We start from the raw sequence: 22,625 nt of genomic DNA on the forward strand, positions 1-22,625 counted from the left end.
ATTGAGTGCCACTGTTGGCAGACTCAGAAACTAACCCAATTTTATACTGGTCTTTTGGTCATCAGAAGAATCAGGAGGCAATGCGTAATGATACCAGCTGCCTATGAGGTCTGAGTTTGATACAAAGACCTTGCACCCAATCCAGATTAGAGCTCTCTTTAAAAATCATTTTCATCCTACATGAACCCTTTCCCTACCCCTGACCCCCAGAGCAGAATATAAAATGACATCCCTGCAGCACCGGTGACCCAACTTGCAGTACATGCATTTTGATGCTTTTGACGTGACATACACTGAGTCACAGTTATTGTAGTGCCATCTTCAAATTTTGTTTGTAACAAATGGTAAAAGCCTTGCCTATCATTTGGTATAAGTTTTTAAGCTGTGGCTTAATTGCGTGGAGTGTGGATGAGAAGCTAAAATATGACAGTTCTGCAAGACCCTTCCCGTGTCTTTTTATACCAGTGACCTGTAATGAAAGGGTTAAGAAATGTGGTTCAGACTTCAAACGATGCTGTTATAAGTAATAATTGAATGTTGGATTAGTTTCTGATTTTACCAAAGGTGATGATGACATATCTGTAGTATTTAGAATTACTATGTAAGAGATTGTTCAAGACTTCTCCTTTGGGGGCTTTGAGTAAAAACTATGGTTGGTAGAAGTAAAAAAAGTCCAGATTTTGCGTCTGGTCATGCATGCTCATTGATAAGTAGCCAAGCAATATCACGCATGTTGAACTGAATTCTTGGACAATCAAAAGTTGTAGCTCCCTTTGCCATTGCAAATCAGTATGTACGTGTTAAAGTTTGGCAACCATCGCTTTGGTTGCATCGAGTTAGGAAGGTGTAAGGGAGTCTGTCTATAATATGACTGCATGGAATGAAACAGACTGGAATATAGAAGCTGAGGCATGATACAGATAGGGTGGTTCATGGAAAATAATGCTGAGTTAGTTTTGCATTTGTAGGCAGTTTTTCTATGTTATTTGGTTGTAATTATACACGCTGTAGGCTCTTGCAGTGAGAGATGATGGCCTTGTTAAAAATGCTGAGAATAAAATATTGCATGATGTTTTATGGTCAATTTTCATTACGGTGACTGCGTAGAATGGCAAAAGTGGTCCATCATCATCATGTTTGGGTTTTTGGCCCAGATTTTGACCTTTTTCAGTCTAGGTCAACCCAATTTTATATTGTTATAGTGGGCGGTGTGCCCTATGTTGATTATGCATGAGGTTTTTAATTATTTTTTATCTGGGTGGAGATAGTTTTCATATCTTTGAAGAGGAGTGGAGGAATTTGGTCTTATGGTCTCTGGCTCTTGGAGGAGTTGGTAACCAGTGTGATTCCTTCCCAGAAAACAAACTGAAAGAATCGGGGAAGTTGAGTAAAATTATCGATGAACTTGTATGATTAAAATTGTGTGATGTTTTATTGTTATGATTCGGGAGGCAAACTCAAACAATAAACACACTACAATTTCAACTCTATTGCATGATCATTGAATTTCAGCAGCAAATGCGGTCTTGAGTCTATGTTAAATGAAAGCAAATAGGCAAACTTTTGGCTTGCGAACATAATCCAGTTTACTGTATTGGACATGATGAAGCTTTATCTGAATGGATTGTTTTCTTGTTTCAAAGTTTTGAAATCTTACTGTCATTTTTTGAATCTGATTGAGATTTTGAATGTTGTCATGCTGTAAAATGTTGTTAATGATAATATCTTTCCGAGAAATGATTTCTAAGTGCGGCAATCTAATGTTCTTGGTGAAAACAGGAATATTACTGGTAAGACCTCAGAGGCTGTGATTTCTACTTTTGCACCCTGCTGACATCTGCTCTCATTTCTACTTTCAGCCAAGAAAAAAGAAGAGGATCGAGACTTGATATCCTTAGCTGAGAAAGGCAGTCATGCGGAGGAGTCCCATCCTCAGGATGAAGGTCCCCCACCTGATGAGTATGGTCAACAACCGACTCCTGCAGACTATTCGCCACAGGAATCTCAGAATAACTTTGACAATCAAGGCTACGCGACAGAGTCCCCCGCCCACACCAGCAGTGATATACATTATGGAGGAGAGGTGAGACATTTGATATGTTAACATATCAACCTGATTTCAGTGCAGCTGCATCCACTCTGAGATCATCATCCTTGCGCAGAGCCGGAACTCGATCAATTATTGAAGTCCTCCCAACCCTGCTTGAAAATGAATTGGCGCCAGCCTCCAGATGGCATCATCTTGGATATTTCATTGCCATTAAACTTTAAGGGCATGTAGTCATGCAAAAGTTTATGACATGGTTGAAGTGATACATTGAGACAGTTTTATTTTAGATGACAAAAGTTTTAGTAGTTTTATCCCCAAAGTGAATACAGCACAATATTTTTTAATGACTTCTCTTTCTTGCTATTTCCTGCAAAATCAGGATCATCATGAGGATGAGGTAGGTTAATTAGATAATGACTTTATTTGTAGTTATTTGATTGATTGATTATTTGATTAAAAGTCAATATGGTGTTGTTAAACTTTATGTTGTTATAATCAGTGGGTTCATAGCGTAGTTTTGTTGTTTCGGTGTGTTTGGTTTTGTTATTGAATTCAAAAATAGCTAATTTTGTGAATAAAGTTCGGAATATAAATTACAACAATGCGGTAGTGTGAATTACAGATACACAAATACTAGGAACACCAATTTTCAGCAAATTTGCGGGCATGATACCTGCACTATTAAAGGCATTGTAAATGACTGCATTTCTATTTTCCTGAATCACCAGTAAATATGAATGGCATACCCCTTTATTATATGCTTTACCTTATTGAAGATGACGATGATTGTTGATAGGATCAAGTAGAGATGGATGTCATATTCGAATTTAGTCAGAATTAAAACTTATTGTCACAATCTCTGACAGTGACAATTGACTGTGATGCTTTGAACCTCAAGTTCATCTCGAAAAATATTTGGTGCAAAATTTAGAATTCTTTTGCATTGCCTCTTGTGACTTGAAGTCATTCTATTTTAGTCTTTAGTTGCACCATCCTCCCCTGAACCTAGCGTAGTAGAACCGAGCATTGCGCCATCCGAATCTTTTCAAAATAGGGAAAATATGAGCTTAGTGGACGGTATAGAACCGAAGGTAGAGTACAGGGGACTGGGGTGGTTTTGATACTGCATCCCTGGCAAGGGTTTAGATTGAATAAGATCACCAAATGGTGGTGGAACGTTTGGATTCCAGACGCCACGCGAGCGTATGTTCCTTAGGTTGGCTATGGTTGGCGGCGTAAACTGGCTTGTGCTCCAAACTGGCGAGTTCGGAGTTCATCTGCGGCATGTGGGAAAAGCTTGGTAAAGAACGGATGGGTTAGGGAGCTGCTCCACAGAAGACAGGCATGGAGTTGTTTGGGGAGCCATCTTTCAGGAAGTAGACAAGTTACAGTTGTGGTGAAAAGTTCTGGTTTGGTGACTATGAAAAAGTGCACAGTCATACTTTTGTCGAAACTGTTGCTATCATCACAATTTGTGGTGAAATATCAAGGTCTGGTGGTATTTTGTTGAGGTGGAATTTTTTTTGCCAGTTTTTTTTCATTGTGCATGACTAGTTTTATCACAGTCGCTAGGTGAAGGATGGAAGCGGTATGTTTTTTTAGCTCATTTTGATTTGATGATTGCCTAATATAAAATGTTAAGAAGCGTATACACGAGATTTCAAAACCTACTTTTCCTGTCTATACCATCAGGTCACGGACTCAGAATTTGGCCAATACACCAGTGAGGTATGTAACGATTGACCCAGGATAATTTCTTATTTCACAATGATATCACAGCAAATATTTTAAGAGTTTTCACAGGACAGCCATTTTGCACTGGATTTAGCTTTCACAATCTGTGTTTTCATATTCATATTTTTCTTTGAATTTTTTCTGAGTCTGTTTGTGATATCGATGGAACTTTATCAATGTCTTCATCTATTTATTTGAGGGATCATTTTAATATTTCATGTATTTTTACTAACGTTTTGCAATTTTTGATGTTCTATCTTGTTTTTCTTCGAAATCAGTTTTAAAAGGATCCAGTATAAAAATAAAAAAATTCTTTCTCTGTTGAATTTGTGATCACAAAGAAAAAAGGTTATAAATCCAATTCTGCAGAATGGTTCTGGAAGGAGATAACTGTAGTTTGCCTACACTCTAAAAAAATCACAGAAGGTATCATCTCATCTCAGATTGTGAGTACCCTACATATGGGTTATGTTTGAAGCACTTTAGTGCTACCCCTTCTTCTGCCGAGAAAAGGCATACATTATGGTCCAACATTATTAATCTTCCTTCCATTCGAGTTTTGTTTGAAGTATTTAGTGTGACCCAATCTTTTCAGATGGCGTTCAGTGAGTTACTGTCTGTGTTGAATTGGTTTGATTGATTTGATGTAGCTCTTCATCTCATGTGATTCCAGAATACTTGGAGAATTTTGAGTTGGCTTGAAAGTGCATGCTTTGCTGTCGCTGTATTTTATCTAAAGGTTTTGTTAATAGACTAAAATTAAAGTGCCTTGCAATGAGCTGTCATTGCAATGTTCTTTTCATGCTCATGATTGGTTCTTCTTGGGTTATCCCGTCTCAACGACGATTTAAGGGAGATGTACAGGATCGATGGATTGAATGCTCATCTCTGAAGATTTTGTACCGAGACAAAATTTCCGAGCTTGAAGACAATCAATATGACCGTCGAAGACTCAAGCCACCTGTCACAGACGATTTAAGGGAAATGTACAGGATCAATGGATTGAATGCTCATCTCTAAAGATTTTTTACCAAGACAAAATTTCCAAGCTTGAAGACAATCAATATGACCTAAGACTCGAGCCATCAGGATTGTCTTTAACACAAACTGTATTCGATCTTTCAACCAATTTGTCCCTTCGGAGTCCTCCTTCATTGTCTATACGATTCCATCAATCAAGAGGCAAGAAACACTTATATCTGCCATGCGTCCATCACTACGGGGCCATGACAACATCCCCTCGCAGCCCTCCCTGTTGCATTGCTGAGGATAAGAATCGAGGATCTGCGGGAACCATGACGACATAGCGGTGAATGAGGTTTATACGCTTGGCGGGAAATGGCCATTCAATACAGTAATATGATAAGCTTTCGTTCACTTGGCGGGAATGTCGTTCTAGTGATCTGATGGAGTTGTGACGATGGAGGCATAACGTTACAGTTGGTGTACTCCAGGTTTACAATGGGATCTAAAAAAACGAACAAAGCTGAGGTAGGGATATTTTTTGAGGGGTTTGTATGTTTTGTTTTATGCAACATATGGTATCGCATCTTTCATTCCAATTGTGTCGATTTTGTTTATTCATATTGTACGCTGTGGTTATTGGTCAGATATTTCAGTCTGGGTACCGATATTGATAATTCGTTCTTGCGGTTGATTTCATGTGGCCAACAGATTTTGTCAAGTATTGTCTGCTGGTGTTCTTCATTTGGCTTGGTGTTTCTACCTGGTTCTTCCATCCAGGCTAACACAGCCTATCGTGGCTCTCATATTCTATCTATCCGCATTTTATTGTCACAGTTACATGTTGGTGTTCCTTTCTCCTGGATTTTTCCTTGCCAAGGTGAATGATTGACAACATCCCTGGTCAGCTGATTGACATCATAGCAGGCCTACGTATTTTAAAATCCATTCTTAGAAGTCGATGATCAGGCCTATGAATAGGCCTGACCATTGACGTCTTACAGAGGTATTTACAGTATTTCCAAAAGAGGTAGCGAGACTGTCTTCTCTGCTGGATATTGTCATGTTATCATTTTATCGCAAGAGCATAATTTCATGTTCATCTAAACTCAGTCACCATGACTGGTATTGAAATGATCACATCCATCATCCCTCTTAGCATGCGTACACAACCATAACAACCAAAGATTTGAGAGTAAAATAATTACATTTGATTACTTTAAATGAGAGGCTCATCCTAGCAACCGGTGCTGTTGCCAGCGAAGGGGAATAGCAGTGTAGTGTGATTGGCATTCTGACTCCGTCGTTGGCCTCAGCTGCTCATGTTTCTCTGGTTTCCACTTTGTTGGACACTTTGACTTGCATCTTCCATGTCTCGTGATTATCTAAGTAAAGTGGCTTGCCTAAGGTCACAAGTGATATGTCAGTGTCAGGTATCTAAGCAACAATGTTCAGATGATGTGTCTCACTCCTTAGCCACTTTGTAGTCATCAAAATGATGTGACTTGCCTGAGGTCGCAAGTGATATGTCAGTGTCAGGTATCTAAGCAACAATGTTCAGATGATGTGTCTCACTCATTAGCCTCTATGCCGCCAAATCTACCTTCCGGGAAGTGAATGCAAAGAAACAGACAGCTTCTTCAGAAGATATCTACTTGTGATATTGGGACCTCTCTCTGTGAAAGTGTCTCCAGGGTGTTTTACGAGTGGAAAAGATTCGATGGCATTACTATCAGAGGACACGTCTGAGTGCTTCCCATTGGCACAGTCTCAGGTCTCTGTGCTTCCCACAGTCTCAGGTCTCTGTGCTTCCCACAGTCTCAGTCTTCATGGTATAACATCAGAGGACACGTCCAAGTCTTAGATCTTCCCCCAACATCGTTTGATTTTCAACTTCAGCAAATACACATTTTTGATCTCAACGAGTCAGTTAATATTTTATGCTTTGAGTGTCATCACGCTGAAACTCAAACAGACAATTTGGATGGCAACATATTTTTGTTGGCTTCAAGGTTTAAAGACTTCAGAAAAGAAGCTGACTCAACTGCTGGTGGCTGTTTTCTCTGTCTTAAATATATATAGAGCATTTGTCACTTTTTTTCTAGATCTTAGTAAAGCAGATACTTGTAATCTTCTCATCCTAACAACATGGTGAATCGTTTCCATCCGAGTCTCTTTCTGGCTAAAATCGATCGACTGCAATGATAGGGCAGTTTAATCGATAGGAACTTATAGTGGTTTCTAGGAACATCTGCTCGAGAAAGAACATGGATACCAATATCTTCAAATAATCTCTCTCAACCCAAGACCTTCGCGTTATGTCTGAATGTAATTCACACCTTTAATAAACACTTTGTACCAGTCGCCTGGGGCATAATTATAGCCATCAATTTCATTTTCAAATCAAGTGTTCTCGTGTTTACTAATTATTATTTCCTATTTCTATTTAAATGCTATTCAGATGCACCTTTTGATGATTATAATGTCGTTTCAAATTCTTGCACCAGAGCTTGTTGAGTGCGTTGTAGTATTTAAGTGTTTTGTATGAAAAAAGTCGTCATCCTTGAAGTACCACTGATGCTCCAGAACCTCCAAAGGGTTAAAGGGATAGGGGCAACTACCCACCTGCCTCAATGACTATTCTATTTTAGTTCAAACTGCAAACACTTCAAAAGGTAGCATTTTCCCTGGCGGCATATTACATTGTTTTCGGAACAACACATATAGCTTGAGAATGGCTTCATATCAAGCTGTTCAGTTGTTATTTTAACACATATTAAATTGAGTGTAGTGTTTGCACTGTACATGGGAACAAAATCTCTTTTTGATACACGCATTAGAACAAGAGAGAAAAATCACATTTTGATTGAAACTCTGAGAGGCCCTGGGTCTTTGTGATATATCCAGGTTCCAATTAATGGGGAGGATAAACAATTATTTTAACCCTATTTTTTCGTAAAAGCTTATACAGCATCAAAGGTTACAGTATTGTAATCTAAATTCCAAATGGCTCAGGTGCATTTTGAAAAGATTATTGCCAGTCACACCCTTTTAGTCGGTAATGCTGTCTAGCAACATCAAATTTCTATTGTGGATGCATCTCATTGCTCCATCAGATATGGTGCGTGTTTTTGATTTGACCTACATTTCAAGGTCATTGGAGGTTTACAGAATTGAATCCATTTTACATGGAAAGTTCTAGCTGGTTAATAATTGTTGCAGATAATTTTGTCGTCATCTTTATAGTTACAAGCTTTGATACTATTGTGTTATTGTCTGTTTTTCAGGAGCACCTTTTCGATGTGAGTGACCTTCAGCATGACCCCGACGCTCACCTCATCTCCAAGTGTGGCCAGCTCGAGGTCAGCTTCCAGTACATGCAAGACAAGAACAAGATGTCAATCAACGTGATCCAGGCAAAAGATATTCCGACGAAGGATCGTGGCGGTGCAAACAGCACGCAAGTCCGTCTCTTACTGCTTCCAACTAAGAAACATAGACATAAGACCAAAATCAAACAAGGAGAGAACCCGGAGTTTGTGGAACAGTTCAGCTTTAAAGTGCCACACGGTAAGTAAAACAATAGTTTATGCTGTGTGTACCAGGGAGTTTGGATTTTTGTCATATTTTTGGTAAAGGGAATATATAGGTAAATTGCAAAAAACCATTAGGCAGGGTTTACATAGAGCTACACAATTTACGCCAGTGAATGTTAGTGATGTCATCGTTCGCCAGTGTGTCCCTATACCTCGTAGCTCTATGTAAACATTACATGGCCTTAGAGACACAGCAGACTGTGTTTATTGAAAAAACCTAGAGGGAATTTTATAGTACCTTTTGCATCTGAACTCTTGTGAATTCCCTTTTGGGCCGCTTTACTTAATGGAAAAGTGACAAGTTGAGTGCTGTCAGCTCATGGAGGCATTACTGGTATGTTTATATGTCTTCACTATTACTTAGTCTGCGGAAAATCGAGACTGAAGCTTAGGTTCTGGAAGCTTCCTCTTTAGTTTTGCTTTGCTGTGCACAATAAGAAACTTTAGGAAGCGATCTTACTTTGTCACTACTGTGACTCTAACAGAAATGGCTATCCTAGTAATGAAGTGCCAGACCTGCAGAGTTCAGACCATTAGTGGAATTGCCCATTTTAGGGTTAACACTAGCTCTGATGAGGTCCACCCCTGGAGTGATTCGATTCTGTGACGAAATGACATAAATCAGGATCGACGTCGGAAATGTGATAAGACGGCCACCTTCCTGATTAATCCCAATGGCTTCACGCACATCGCTGGTTATCATCGCAATGATGGTGTTTCTTAGCAACAGGGAGAACCCCGTGGGCATTTTTATTTTGTATTTGGAGCATTTACAGGGTGAGTCAATAAAAAGGTAATCCAGAGATAAAGGGTTAAAGGAAAGGCTGATTATTTTTTGGCAAACTTTATAGTTGTACCAAGAAGTAGTAGCTATGACTGATCCATGTTTTATTGGATAAGTTGTAGCTCTTACTTCATGGTACAACTTTAATTTCCTACCCCCCAAAAAATTTGTTTGTAATTCGTGGACAAATTAACCTTTTACTCTAATTTACCTTTTCATTGCCTTCCCTTTATGGGGCTCAACAGAAAATTGCAGCTAGATTCTCATTCTTCAAAAAAGTTCTCTCGTTCTTCTTTCCCAGATGAAATCACGAACATGGGCGTACGTTTCCGCCTGTACGGATGTGAGAGGATGCGTCGAGAGCGCATGATCGGGGAGTCGGTGGTCGGATTCGCATCGTTGAATCTGGAGATGGAGACCACCCATTTGCTTACGCTGGAACCAAGGAGCAACATTAGTGTAAGTCTCAGCAGTTTAATATGCATGCAGCGCTTCAAGATAATACAAAAATTACTGTAAATTGTAAAATTTTCGAGGGTTTTTTTTCCACCGATTTCGCAGATATCTGAGACAGGGGCGGATCCAGGATATTGCGAAAGGGGGGGCGCACTTTAAGGGCGAAGCCCGAATTGCGAGCGCCGCAGGCGCGAAGCCCGAATTGCGAGCGCCGCAGGCGCGAAGCGACGGCGGGGGGGGGGTCTGGGGGGGGCCTCCCCCAGAAAAACTTTTAAGATAAGACTCCATATATGCGATTTCCTGGCATCTGATCTTCGAATATTAAGCACCACTTTAATTTGGGCTACAATTTTTTTACACCGTGCCGGAATTAGTAGGGGGGGCGTGCGCCGGGTGCGCCCCCCCTTGGATCCGCGCCTGTGAGATTAATGAAAATAAAAATTGAAATTTTATAGTTCACAGTATCTAGAGTATTTAGTTCTGTTTTGTAAAATGGCAAACATGCTTCCACTGGTTTTATCATTTCAATGAAAATTGCTGTCACATAAGATTATATTCTGAGGATACGATAAGATTAGATTATAATCAGAAGTAGTGGCACTTAGAGCCTTCAGTTGAAATTCTGTGCCATGAGCTTTTGCAGTTGGAGCATGCGTTAGTGAGTTATAAGCCCGGCCATGGGGTGCTCATTTGGAGCTGGCAATTGACTGAGTGGTACTTTGGGGAGTGCTTCTTGGGAATGTCAAGGGTTGTACTGAGAGACAGTTGCTTCCAGGATCTTGATGAAAAAGATATTTTTTCAAGCAGATTTGTCATCCTGGTTATGAAATACAGGAGACTATCCCCTGTCAACTCACAACATACTGATGGTGATGACCATGGAATTGAATTCAGTTAAGCCTTACAATTGTCACCAACTAACTTCAAGGAATAACATAGTTTCAAAACTTGTATGTTATCAGAACTTGTTGGCCTATGTCATCAAAACTTGTTTGTTCTTAAAAGTTGTATGTTACTGCACTGTTTGTGGTCAGAAATAGTAACGGTCAAACTGAAAATCTGAAATTATCTTTACCTCTCCTAAATCTAGGATAAAGCAAAAAGTAAAGTAAGTCAGAGTTATGACACAGTGGGGCATACTCTGTGCAGGTGTCAGAAATTTTCTGATTTTTTTCATTGAATGAAGATGAAAACTTCTTATTCAGTGCCATTTGAGGTGTTTTTTCTTGTCGGCTTTTACATTGACTATGCATTGGGAAATGGGCTTTAATTGGCTGTGCATTGGGCGAGGAGCTTTTTAATAATTTTCAATGCATGGCTGCAGTTGGAAGACAACAGGTTCAGTTAGAAGAGATCGGTTTAAATCATTTTGTCATTGTGGTGTTGGTATTTTTTTGCCAAGATTATTGGGCTGCCCGAGCAAGTTCTTGATTATATTAAGACCTCATCACTGTCTCCACCACTGTCTGTCCTGTCCTTTCTCTAAACCTCCGTCATATAAACCTTTGGTCACATTTTGTGATGGTTTGTTATGTCTACGCAAAATGCACACACACAGAAAAGATGAAAGCATCCAGGTTGCACAAAGGTGTCACATACATGTAGCTCGACATCACATTGGTGCAGGACTTGGAGTACTCCTGCGGCCAGGAGGTGTCACATGTAGCTCAACATCTCATTGATACAGGTATTGGAGTACTCCTGCGGCCAGGAGGTGTCACATGTAGCTCAACATCTCATTGATACAGGTATTGGAGTACTCCTGCGATCAGGAGATGTCACATGTAGCTTGACATCACATTGATACAGGTATTGGAGTACTCCTGCGGTCAGGAGATGTCACATTTAGCTTGACATCACATTGATACAGGTATTGGAGTACTCCTGCGGTCGGGAGATGTCACATGTAGCTTGACATCAAATTGATACAGGTATTGGAGTACTCCTGCGGTCAGGAGATGTCACATGTAGCTTGACATCACATTGATACAGGTATTGGAGAACTCCTGCGGTCAGGAGATGTCACATGTAGCTTGACATCAAATTGATACAGGTATTGGAGTACTCCTGCGGTCAGGAGATGTCACATGTAGCTTGACATCACATTGATACAGGTATTGGAGAACTCCTGTGGCCAGGAGATGTCACATGTAGCTTGACATCAAATTGATACAGGTATTGGATTACTCCTGCGGCCAGGAGGTGTCACATGTAGCTTGACATTCCATTGATACAGGTATTGTAGTACTCCTGCGGCCAGGAGATGTCACATGTAGCTTGACATCCCATTGATACAGGTATTGGAGTACTCCTGCGGCCAGGAGATGTCACATGTAGCTTGACATCCTATTGATACAGGTATTGGAGTATGTTATGTTGTTAGCCTGCGGGATGTCAGTCCTTGGATGAAATGTCAGGGGCGGCCGTGGTGGACTTGTGCTAAACCCCTGGAGTACCCCTGCGCCTAGGAAGGGGCGATGTCAGTCATATCATGTAAACTAACAGAGTATTCATTTCAGGTTAGAAAACAAATGCAATCAAGACGTTCATTGAGTTTGGTGTGAAATGACAATTATTGCCATTTGCATCAAAGAGAATCAAATGTAATGATTGAACACTTGGGAATAATTGGCTATAACTAGACGCTACACTGTGCAAGGCAGTATGCACCATCAAACCAATGGATTATTTTTCGCGTATCAAGCCATAAACAAAATATTCATAAGTCATTATCCTTTTCAGCACGGTGATTCGAAATTGGATGTGAGTAGCTTATCGCGTAGCGATAGTGCCTCATCGACGCAGTCCATGCAGCATGGTGGCATGCCTGAACTGCTCCTCGGGCTGTCATACAACGGCACGACGGGGCGGTTGTCGGTCGAAGCAATTAAAGGAAGTAACTTTAGGAATATGGCAATGAATAGGGCACCAGGTGAGTACATTGTTGTGTATATTGCAGTGCATTGAAATAGGGTTGAACGCCATTCTGCCAAAACCAATTGGGAACATCTCAAAAGGAGCTGTACCACATCTGAGCACAAAAAAATGTTTTACTAAGAGTGGTGTTAAGTCTTAATGCTGGGATTTTTACCATGCATATATTTAGCCCTTAGCCTGTCACAACATACGGCATATAACCTCTGTCCTGGTTTGGCCAAATCTAGCAATATAATTCGGCAAGAGGCAACACAGACACAGTTGGAGAAAAGATGGCGTTAGCTTTACACCAGCATTGCTGAAAACCTTTTTGTTCAACTGGCCATGGGTGAAAAATCATCAAAATTAGCGATTCCTATCAGCGCATGCATGACTGAATGTTTTATGATTTCAGATACCTATTCGAAACTTACACTGATGTCTGCCAACGGACAGGAGTTAGCTCGAAGCAAGACATCCATACGCCGGGGACAGCCGAACCCTCTCTATAAGGAGACGTTCATGTTCCAGGTGGCGCTTTTCCAGCTGCCCGATGTGACGCTGATGGTGTCGGTGTACAACAAGAGGAGTATGAAGAGAAAGGAAATGATTGGGTGGTTTTCTACAGGTGCGTATGGGGCCAGGGTGGTTGACGACCCCTGCTTCTTTCTTCAGGAATTGCACTGGCAGATTTTGACAAAGAAGCGGTGTCTCTTTGTTAGGATTTAGGATATGATGTTCATTTTGCCACATCCTACCCCAGAGAGGGTGAGGGGGTACTTGCCTCCCAAAATGTATCTTCAAATTGATGACAATACTACTAATAAGTTGTGTTGAATCCCGTATAAAACCAGGGATTCTTCTAAATTGTATCTAACAATTTCCCATTTCCATTTTGTATTTTGTGTTTCATGTGTGTTTGCATGTGCTCCAGCAGGGTCTACTTCACTTCAAGAATTAACGATGCCAGACCTCTGAAAAACTAGCTCGGTGAAATTTGTCATGTAGAGGAGTCTATATGACACAACAGTCTGTTTTCTGCCTATCGGGCTGAAATAGTTTGATACGTTTTTGGACCACCTTGTCTGCTATATCTTGAATCCCCTCCCAAGGTTCATCTACATCTATCAGACTACCGGTTATTTCTTATGTTATCTAACCTCTTCTCCTGTTCCTATAAGCCTTTCAAAGACTACATTCCATGGCTGTCCCACTCCAGTGCTTGACCCGGCCTAACCAGTCTTGATGATATATGCTCACTAAATTGAAATAGAAAGTGAAAATTCGATATCAACCATTTTAGAAAAGTAGTTCTCACCGCTAATGATTGGCTCATATTTTGGACATGTATCAACTTTAAAGAGTGTCTATAGGCAGCAGCTGGCTGGGTAGGTCAGATAAAGTTACACAAAGTCACCAATAGGGTTTCTCCTATCCACAGCATATCAAAACTATTTACGCTCACACAAGCAATATATTCATCGCTGCACAAAACATGGTCCAGTCCCCCTACTGTGCATTGGTCACCAGAAGACCACCAGTAGCCCCTAGCTCCTGCCTATAGCCTACTTGAGTTGGGGGTCGAAGGGTCAACACTTTATTATTTTCTGAACAGTCTCCTACCTATCACCTACTCAAATAAAACATACATAAATGTTTCGTTTTCATTTCATTTCATTTTCCTTTGCATTTTGCCTAAGTTTTCATTTTTCTCTTTGCATAGTTTGCATAAGATTTGCATATTATGTTCTTCATTCAGATTGACAAAACTCTTAATTGCTAAGTATTAACTAACTTAAGAACAGTTTTCATCATAAGTCAGAAACTCGATTTTGACATGTGGCCCATCACACCAAAATAGGTAGTAAGTCGCACTTTGGCCATATGGAGATATTTACGTGTTCCTATAGCTAAGGTTATAAATCACATTTTGTTACCACTCCCATCTTTGTATTCTTTGGGTGGCCTGAGATACTCATACATGTGACCCCCTCACAGCAAAAGGAGGCGCATGTCACAGAGGCGCAAGTCACAGAAAATGAGCCTAAATGACATTAGGAGATAATAGTTGAAATTGATGAACTCAGATTTCACCCAAGGCAAACAACAGTGAAATCAACAACCAGCCTGCCAAGTTCAGAGTGACATACGCCTGGTTGGTTTTGTTATGACAGGTCACAAATATGTTCTGAGCAAACTTGCCACCAAATACTGCATAAAAACAACTCGTAACAACATTTCACAAGGTCTGCTGTGTTATGTGATCTCACTAACTTTTAGATTTCCTCCCTTTCCAGGACTAAACAGTAGCGGCGAAGAGGAACTGTCACATTGGAAGGACATGGTGGACAGCAAAGGTGAACAAGTGTGCAGGTGGCACGTCCTTCTCGAGGCTTAACTTAATTAAACCATGGACTAAATACTGTTTTCTAGTCAAACTTAATTCTTACTCATTCTGTGGTCGGTCAGTGATGGGCGATTTTGTCGCATGGATTATGTAATCAATGATGCTGGGACATGCATATGTCTGGATTTTAAAACTGTCAACACACTGCTAACTCGGTACAGCTGTTCTTCATCAGTAGTGATTGAGATATACAGTGATTGAAATCTGTAATCAAATAATGGAGTGGAACAATCTGACCAGCTATGATTGACATTCTGCAAAAGAAGGCAAATGGACTTTCGAACAGGTTATTTGCAGGTGTATATCTCAGCAGAGGCACAGAAGAAAACCGCATTCCTTGCAGGATCAGGAAGTTGAGAACATTTTGAATCTCAATGTTTTCAATTGTAAATCAAATGTGATACTGAACATTTTCTTTTCTTTTGGGCCTCCCTACTTAGCCATTGTATGGTTGAGGCTGGTCTTACCATTCTTAATAGCAGATTAATTGTGACAGTTTTTATTAACAAATCTGTTTCTGTTCTTTTTAGCTCACCTCTTAGCAGAGGTGAGCTTATCCCATACCGTGGCGTCCGTCGTCCGTCGTCGTCGTCGTCGTCGTCGTCGTCGTCGTCGTCGTCGTCGTCGTCGTCGTCGTCGTCGTCGTCGTCGTCGTCGTCGTCGTCGTCGTCGTCGTCGTCGTCGTCGTCGTCCGTCGTCCGTTAGCAGGGCACGTTTCGTAACTGTTAGAGCTATTGAGTTGAAACTTGGTACACATGTACCCTTATGTAATGACACCTTGGAGACCAAGTTTCGGTCCGATTCGTTTCATGGTTTGGCCACCAGGGGGCCAAACGTTAAAAGTGAAAATATGCAATATCTCCCTTAATAGTAGTCGGGAAATTTTGAAAAAAATATGGTAGGTACTTCTAGCAAAGGTGCATCATATATCCTCCGGGTTTTTGATTTGACCTCCTTTTCAAGGTCACAAAGGTCAAATGGTGTAAATTGGCCGTTAGGATGTAACGATGGCACGTTTCTAAACTGCAATGACTATTGATACCGAATTTGGTACACATTTACCCCTTAGTCAGGTGATCTCAGGGACCGAAGTTTGGTCCAATATGATTCACCACTTGACCACCAGGGGGCAAAATCTAAAAACCTTAAAAATGTGATTATTCCTTAACTTCTTGCCCGATTGCCACCAATTTGATATCATGGGTACATCTTACCACCATACAGTATATGTCACACAGGTTTTTAATTTGACCTTCTTGTCAAGGTCACAGAGGTCAAATGGCGTAAATTCGCCGTCAGGCCGTAACTATGGCACGTTTCTTAACTGCAATGACTATTGATCACAAATTAAGTACACATGTACCCCTTGGTCAGGTTATCTCAGGTACTGAAGTTTGGTGCGATCTGATTTGCCGTTTGGCCTCCAGGGAGGGGGTCAAATCCTAAATTCTTCAAAATGCCATTATTCCTAGTAATTACTTGCCCGATTGGCACCAATTTTATATCATAAGTACATCTAATTCTAACAACCATTCAATGTGTCACCCGGATCTTTTTTGATTTGACCTACTTTTCAAGGTCACAGAGGTCGAATGTACTGTAAATTGGCCATTTTGGGGAAATTGTAATTGCTTGGACCTACATCAAACCTAACACTACATGACACAATACCATGCTCTTAATCCATCTTTCCTCCACGTGAGGTGAGCACAATGGCCCTGGCCATTTCATTTCACTACAGTGTTCTGTATGTCACAGATTGGTTTCTACTTTCTTGTTCAATATCTAAAAGGACAATAAACTTAAGCTATGATCTGGGCATGAAGAAATGTGGATTGTGTTCTACGATAATCTACCAACCTGAACTGTAATGGTTCACTAATTGAAGTACTTAAACACTTTTTATTCAAATAATAAAATATTCGGTGTCTTATATTCTGTCCATCCTCATACAAAGTCATCCAGGCCTGATGCCAATAAAAGATAAACAATTCACAGACAATTATGATCTGTGTATTCTATCTTCAAAGCTGATTTGGTTCCAATTTGATTGGCAGAACCTAAAGTAAAAACTCTTTATTTCCACATTAAATCTGAAACAGGTAAGAAAATCATGTTCAGTCTTTCTTTTCTTTGGTTGCACAAATTGGGTAATGATTCTTTTGTGCTAATATAATTATACCATATTTTTCTACGATTCAGGCTGTATATTTCATTTCTGTACATATGAACCGTGACTGTCATACGTTTGTTTGGTTGTGACTGATAACTATTAAGTGTTTTACATGGCACTCTGACTAGAAAGACATTTTACCTTCTCAGTGTTGTGTTGTTATCCATGGACACTTTAAACTGAAAATATTTTGATTGGATTACTTTCCTAGATGGACTCCAAAATAACTATCAGTAAATTACAAGTGAAAAACTTCCCCTGTAGCTAAAATTCGAAATCCAAGTCATATTTAGAAATCAGTTTTGGGCCTTTTGATTAATATTCACTAAAATTTTCTTTAAACACTGGTCAAGGGGTCAGTTCTTTACAGCCTACTTGGCTTGCCATTCGAACAAAGACAAGTTGTTGAAGTTACCCTTGGTTTACCTGTATCCTGAGTGTAATAATGTACGAGAATCTGGTTGAAATGTACTTGTACGGGTAGTTTGGGTAAACTTAGGTCGATTTCAACAAACTCTCATTCTGACGATCTGACTCAAAACATTGAAATTCTGCAGACAATCAGAAGCATGAGAACTAAATTAAATTACTGATAAGAAAGTTACTAATTATCATTTGCATAATAATTGTGTATTTAAATCAAAAGGTATGCAAGGCTTGACCATTGAGATAGTACTGAGGCAGTACTGACCTTTTCTGTCCTGGCTGCTTTCAAGAGCAGACTAGTCCAAGCAGTACTGATCTTTTCTGACCTGGCTGCTTTCAAGAGCAGAATAGCCCAAGCAGTACTGATATTTTCTGACCTGGCTGCTTTCAAGAGCAGATTAGCCCAAGCAGTACTAACCTTTGCTGACCTGGCTGCTTTCAAGAGCAGAATAGCCCAAGCAGTACTGATCTTTTCTGTCCTGGCTGCTTTCAAGAGCAGACTAGTCCAAGCAGTACTGATCTTTTCTGACCTGGTTGCTTTCAAGAGCAGATTAGCCCAAGCAGTACTGATCTTTTCTGACCTGGCTGCTTTCAAGAGCAGATTAGCCCAAGCAGTACTAAACTTTGCTGACCTGGCTGCTTTCAAGAGCAGAATAGCCCAAGCAGTACTGATCTTTTCTGACCTGGTTGCTTTCAAGAGCAGATTAGCCCAAGCAGTACTGATCTTTTCTGACCTGGCTGCTTTCAAGAGCAGATTAGCCCAAGCAGTACTAAACTTTTTTGACGCTGCTGCTTTCAAGAGTGGGTTCAGAAATGTTTAAAAATGCTGGAGATGCCATCTTGTCTTCATTACAATAACTGATTCGTTTGTATCTCGATAAATGCTACTTTTATTGAAATGGGATGAAAACTTCTGCTGTCTAACATGAAAATTTATGCTGTTTTAAATTGTTGATAGCTATCAACGGAATACTGTAAATCATGAAATTTTCACAAGTGTGTATTTTGCGACAAATGCACTGTCAAACACAAACTTAAAAAATAAAAAAAACTTAAAGGTGGAATATCAACCATAGGGTAGCAAATACAGTATTTAGTCAACCTCCAATACAAAATTAGTTAATTTGCCAACTTTTAACTTTGCAAAGATTTCGGGGTTTCAGTAATAATAACTTAATGAGTATGTAACTGAGAAAAGCATTTATTTTTGTTGACGAAATATACGGGAAGAAAAAGGTCAATATATAACGCAATGTAAATAAATTATATTGGTTTAAACAAATTCAGTTCATTTGAATAAATTATGTTAAGTAGGCATTAATGTGATTTGTAAATTTTGTTTTGGTGTAAAAACCAGTTGTAGAGCATTCTACCCAGAGCTTTCTATGATGTACAGTCAAGTTGTTGCAGGGGCATCTCATGGCCCAAAAATGTTGGCCAATTTTTACGATCGACATGCGAATTAATTTACTGTCAGGAACATGCTTATTTAGGGCACCCAAAAATCCGTAAATTAAAAATTTAGCAAGAAATTTACATTTTTCAAAACAGAGGAATTTATCTAAAATAAAAGAGGAATGTGGGTGGAATGTGGAATTAAGAAACAGGAAAAAAGGATTTTCAAGGCCATTTGCAACTGCATGCAAATTTATTGCTGTGACTAAATTTGGCTTAAATTGATGATTAATTGTTAATTGAGCCGTTATTGCTTTTGTTTACTACTGATGAATTATTGAATTACCTTTCAAAAAATTTCAAATTTGGCAAAATCGGCAGACATTCGTTTATTCCGTTTTTTAAAAGATGAGCAAAAGATGATGAATTTTGTTAGTTCTCTTCTCTGGTGCTATAGTTATGTTTTTTCACATGCCCCTGCTGCAACTGATATAAACGCTAGTTACATGTATACTCGGACACAAATCTGGCTTTTAAAAGGTTTGGGATATTTAAAGGAGATTTTCTTGCTGTCTTATTTTGATGTAGTAACGGTGATATGGGTCAGTCGTAGTGTATATTGTATATAAAACATTACTTGTATTGGTCCAAATTGATTCAGATCTGCTTTAGGTTTGCTTTTCGTTAAATTTTCTTCCCCTTGTGTTTGCTTGTTCTACCTATACCAGGACTGTGGCTACTCAATTTTGTGAGCCAAGGCCATCATCCCATTCCTTATCTATGTATGCTGGGGGGGGGGGAGAGGAATCTATCGTAGCGATGAAGTCCAAGTTTGAATCTTGACCTCGCACAGCTTTGATGCGCAAGCACCTGCTATATAGTAAAGTATCGTAAGCCATAAGTTTTGCAAGCGCTTAATGTTTGCAATTTTCAGTTATGTGCTTGCAAAATCAACTTAAATTGGATAACATGTAACTCCAATGTATTGGCACTTAAATTTCAAGTGTAATGCATTAACCAATAAATTTCAGGAAACAAGGAATTTAGTCTACAGCAAGTTAAAAAATTCCAAATTATCCAAGTTATATACAGTTACATAACAAATATAAATATAGGTTAGTGACTTGATTGCGAAAGCAAACTGGTGTAGTTGTCCAAGCAAACCCAGAGTGAAATTGATTGATTTAGTGCAGTCTTGTCAAATTGGGCTGATATCAAGCAGAAACTGTTCCAACTGAAGATATCGATGAAGTGTGGAAGTATTGTTCACCCCTGTGGTACCTTTGTGTGAGTAAGACAAGTGCATTTAGGGTAACATGCATACAAATTTAGGTTTTGTTGTTTTCTGTTTGAGCTGGCATTCCTAGCTTACACATGCACATTCCTACATGTATGCTTCATATGTCTATTTCATATTAAAAAAACAAGTATTTTAACTTTTTTGCAACTGTTCTTTAGGCGTATTCCAGTCCAAAAGTAGATGAACAGCTGTTTTATTTCTCAATAACTTTGCAGTTCATTTCACCTACTACACAGGCAAAAATGTCCGTTAAAAATCTATGTAGAAATTTTCTATATAGATGCTGTATAGATTCTACATGTATATAGAATCTATATAATTTGGGATGAATGAATAGCGTAATAAGAAGTAAGAAAATTTGTTGGCTTCACCAGAACTCAATGGGTACTAGCCCATTCAGGTCGTAATGTTGATCTAGAACCTCAGTCGGAGGTTTACAGAAAGGTTTTAGGATAGACTAGGATTGAAGTGTCAAGTCAAGATGATAAGCTCTACTGTGTAGTTGATATCTGACTAAACCCATGACTGTATGTGGTATGGCTCTTTTCTCCTGGCACCGAACATCAAAAGATATGATCTTGTTTGTGCTGTGTTTTGCTGCCACCTTGTCAAATGTATGCACGTGGCTCAGGTTGTTGATATTGATGAATCTTGAAAAAGGTACAGTTTTCCTAATGTATATGATCAATAAACAGTTCAATTATCTAGTTCAGATTTCCTTCCTTTCATACTTAAGTTGTTTAGTATGGCCCAAGTACTTGAGGTAGCTCAGGCGCCAGAAGTACCTTACATAGCCACCTGAGGAACCTTATGTAGCTGAGGTTTGCCATCTTCCTTGAACAACATTGGGACCCTTCTGCCCTTGTGTTACATCTTCTTGCTCACTGAGGTTACTGAAGTGACAGAGGTATCTGTTGTGCCTGGGAGATTATCAAGACCCTTCTGTCCTTGGCAAAACGTCTCAATGTGCTCTTGAAGACAGGCCCAAGCACCCTATTTGGCAACTCTAGCCTCCCTGAGGTTGCTCCTGTACATGAGGTACCACAACCCAAGGACGCTTCTTCCTCTAGAAGAGTCTCACTTTGCTCTTGAAGACGGCAATCCTTGCCATATGCGTAGAGCCTACCTGAAGTAGCTCCTAAACTACAATGGGTTGTCTCATAAGGCCAGGCTGGTTGTCTCTCAAGACTGACTGTAGATCACACTGGTTGTCTCAAGACCAGGCTGATTGTCTCTCAATAGTGATTGAAGACGAAACTTGGTTGTCTCAAGCCCAGGCTGTGTGTCTCAAAAGTGATCGAAGAACACACTGGGTTGTCTCAAAGCCAGGCTGCTTGTCTCTCAGTGGTGATTGAAGACCACACTGGATTGTCTCAAGGCCGCGCTGCTTGTCTCTCAGCAGTGATTGGAGACCACACTGGGTTGCCTCAGTCTGCGTGTCTCTCAATAGTGATCGAAGACCACACTGGATTGTCTCAAAGCCAGGCTGGTTGTCTCTCAGCAGTGATTGAAGAACACACTGGGTTGTCTCAAAGCCAGGCTGAGGCCTATGTCTTACAGGAGCAGGAGAGATAGGTTGTGACAATGTCTCCATATTGGGCCCATGTCTCACAGATGCAGGAGAGATATAGGTTGTGACAATGTCTCCATCTCTGGTACATGTTTCACAGGTGCAGCAAATTGTTTTCTGGGACATCCTATAGAGCAACGAAAAGTTAGTATGTCTAATTGCTGTGTGAGGGACATAGATTGTGATGATGTCTTTGTGGCAGGACCTTGACATTTCATATTCTTTCCCAAGACATCTCATGAGGAAAACCGTCAAAACCTATATCTCTCCCGTAGCATCCATACAATGGGCGTGCCTTGCTATATACATTTTGTCTCCGGAAATGATAAAAAGCCTTGTAGACCATGAACCCGAAAGGGAGACATCATCACATCCTATCTCTCTCGAACGGTTAAGCATTAATTCTGCCGTACTATATACAAGATGTTTCAGAACAAATATGTTCAGCGTCAAGGTCTTGGCACAGATATTGGTCACAGCCGAGCTCTCTCACACTAGAATCCTGTGCATTTCGTCATCTGATCATCCTCGGGCGACAGGACGAGGCTAGTGCTCTGCGCCCGGAGTGTATCTCGCACCAGTTTGACACACTGTTGCAATCTTCAGTGCTCATCGTCCTTCGCCATGTGGCCCAGAAAAGGATCTATCAAGACATGTAAACCAAGGGCTCCACATGAAGACAACGTCACAACCTATCTTTCTCGCGGAAAGATAGACATGCAACCTGCCTTGCTTCCAGGATTAGGGGTGATATGAATAAAGACTAGCAAATGCTTTTATCTAAATCTCCATGTACATTTACACTAGGCCTTTCTGTACAAAACCGGAGTAAAAGCATTTGCTAGTCTTTATTCA

At 40.1% G+C, this 22,625-nt stretch overlaps 1 protein-coding gene across 14 annotated transcripts in view; it reads left to right on the forward strand.

Annotated features, from left to right (window-relative positions):
* LOC135485662 (synaptotagmin-16-like) overlaps nucleotides 1-20,907 on the forward strand; it is a 104,467-nt gene extending 83,560 nt beyond the window's left edge. For 9 of the 14 annotated variants that reach the window (XM_064767992.1, XM_064767997.1, XM_064767987.1 and 6 more), the window contains 9 exons: nucleotides 1,860-2,083; nucleotides 2,430-2,447; nucleotides 3,028-3,141; nucleotides 8,035-8,317; nucleotides 9,429-9,586; nucleotides 10,674-10,691; nucleotides 12,326-12,515; nucleotides 12,915-13,127; nucleotides 14,797-20,907. In XM_064767992.1, coding sequence (XP_064624062.1) covers nucleotides 1,860-2,083; nucleotides 2,430-2,447; nucleotides 3,028-3,141; nucleotides 8,035-8,317; nucleotides 9,429-9,586; nucleotides 10,674-10,691; nucleotides 12,326-12,515; nucleotides 12,915-13,127; nucleotides 14,797-14,897 — 1,319 coding nt within the window. In that variant the 3' untranslated portion in view covers nucleotides 14,898-20,907. Of the gene's footprint in view, nucleotides 1-1,859; nucleotides 2,084-2,429; nucleotides 2,448-3,027; nucleotides 3,142-3,742; nucleotides 3,779-8,034; nucleotides 8,318-9,428; nucleotides 9,587-10,673; nucleotides 10,692-12,325; nucleotides 12,516-12,914; nucleotides 13,128-14,796 lie in introns of all 14 variants that reach the window. The other 5 variants (XM_064767990.1, XM_064767988.1, XM_064767991.1 and 2 more) reach the window with 5 other exon arrangements.
* Nucleotides 20,908-22,625: the final 1,718 nt, after the last annotated feature.

The sequence above is a fragment of the Lineus longissimus genome, chromosome 3 (genome assembly GCF_910592395.1).
Source record: "Lineus longissimus chromosome 3, tnLinLong1.2, whole genome shotgun sequence".
Lineage (NCBI taxonomy): Eukaryota > Metazoa > Nemertea > Pilidiophora > Heteronemertea > Lineidae > Lineus > Lineus longissimus.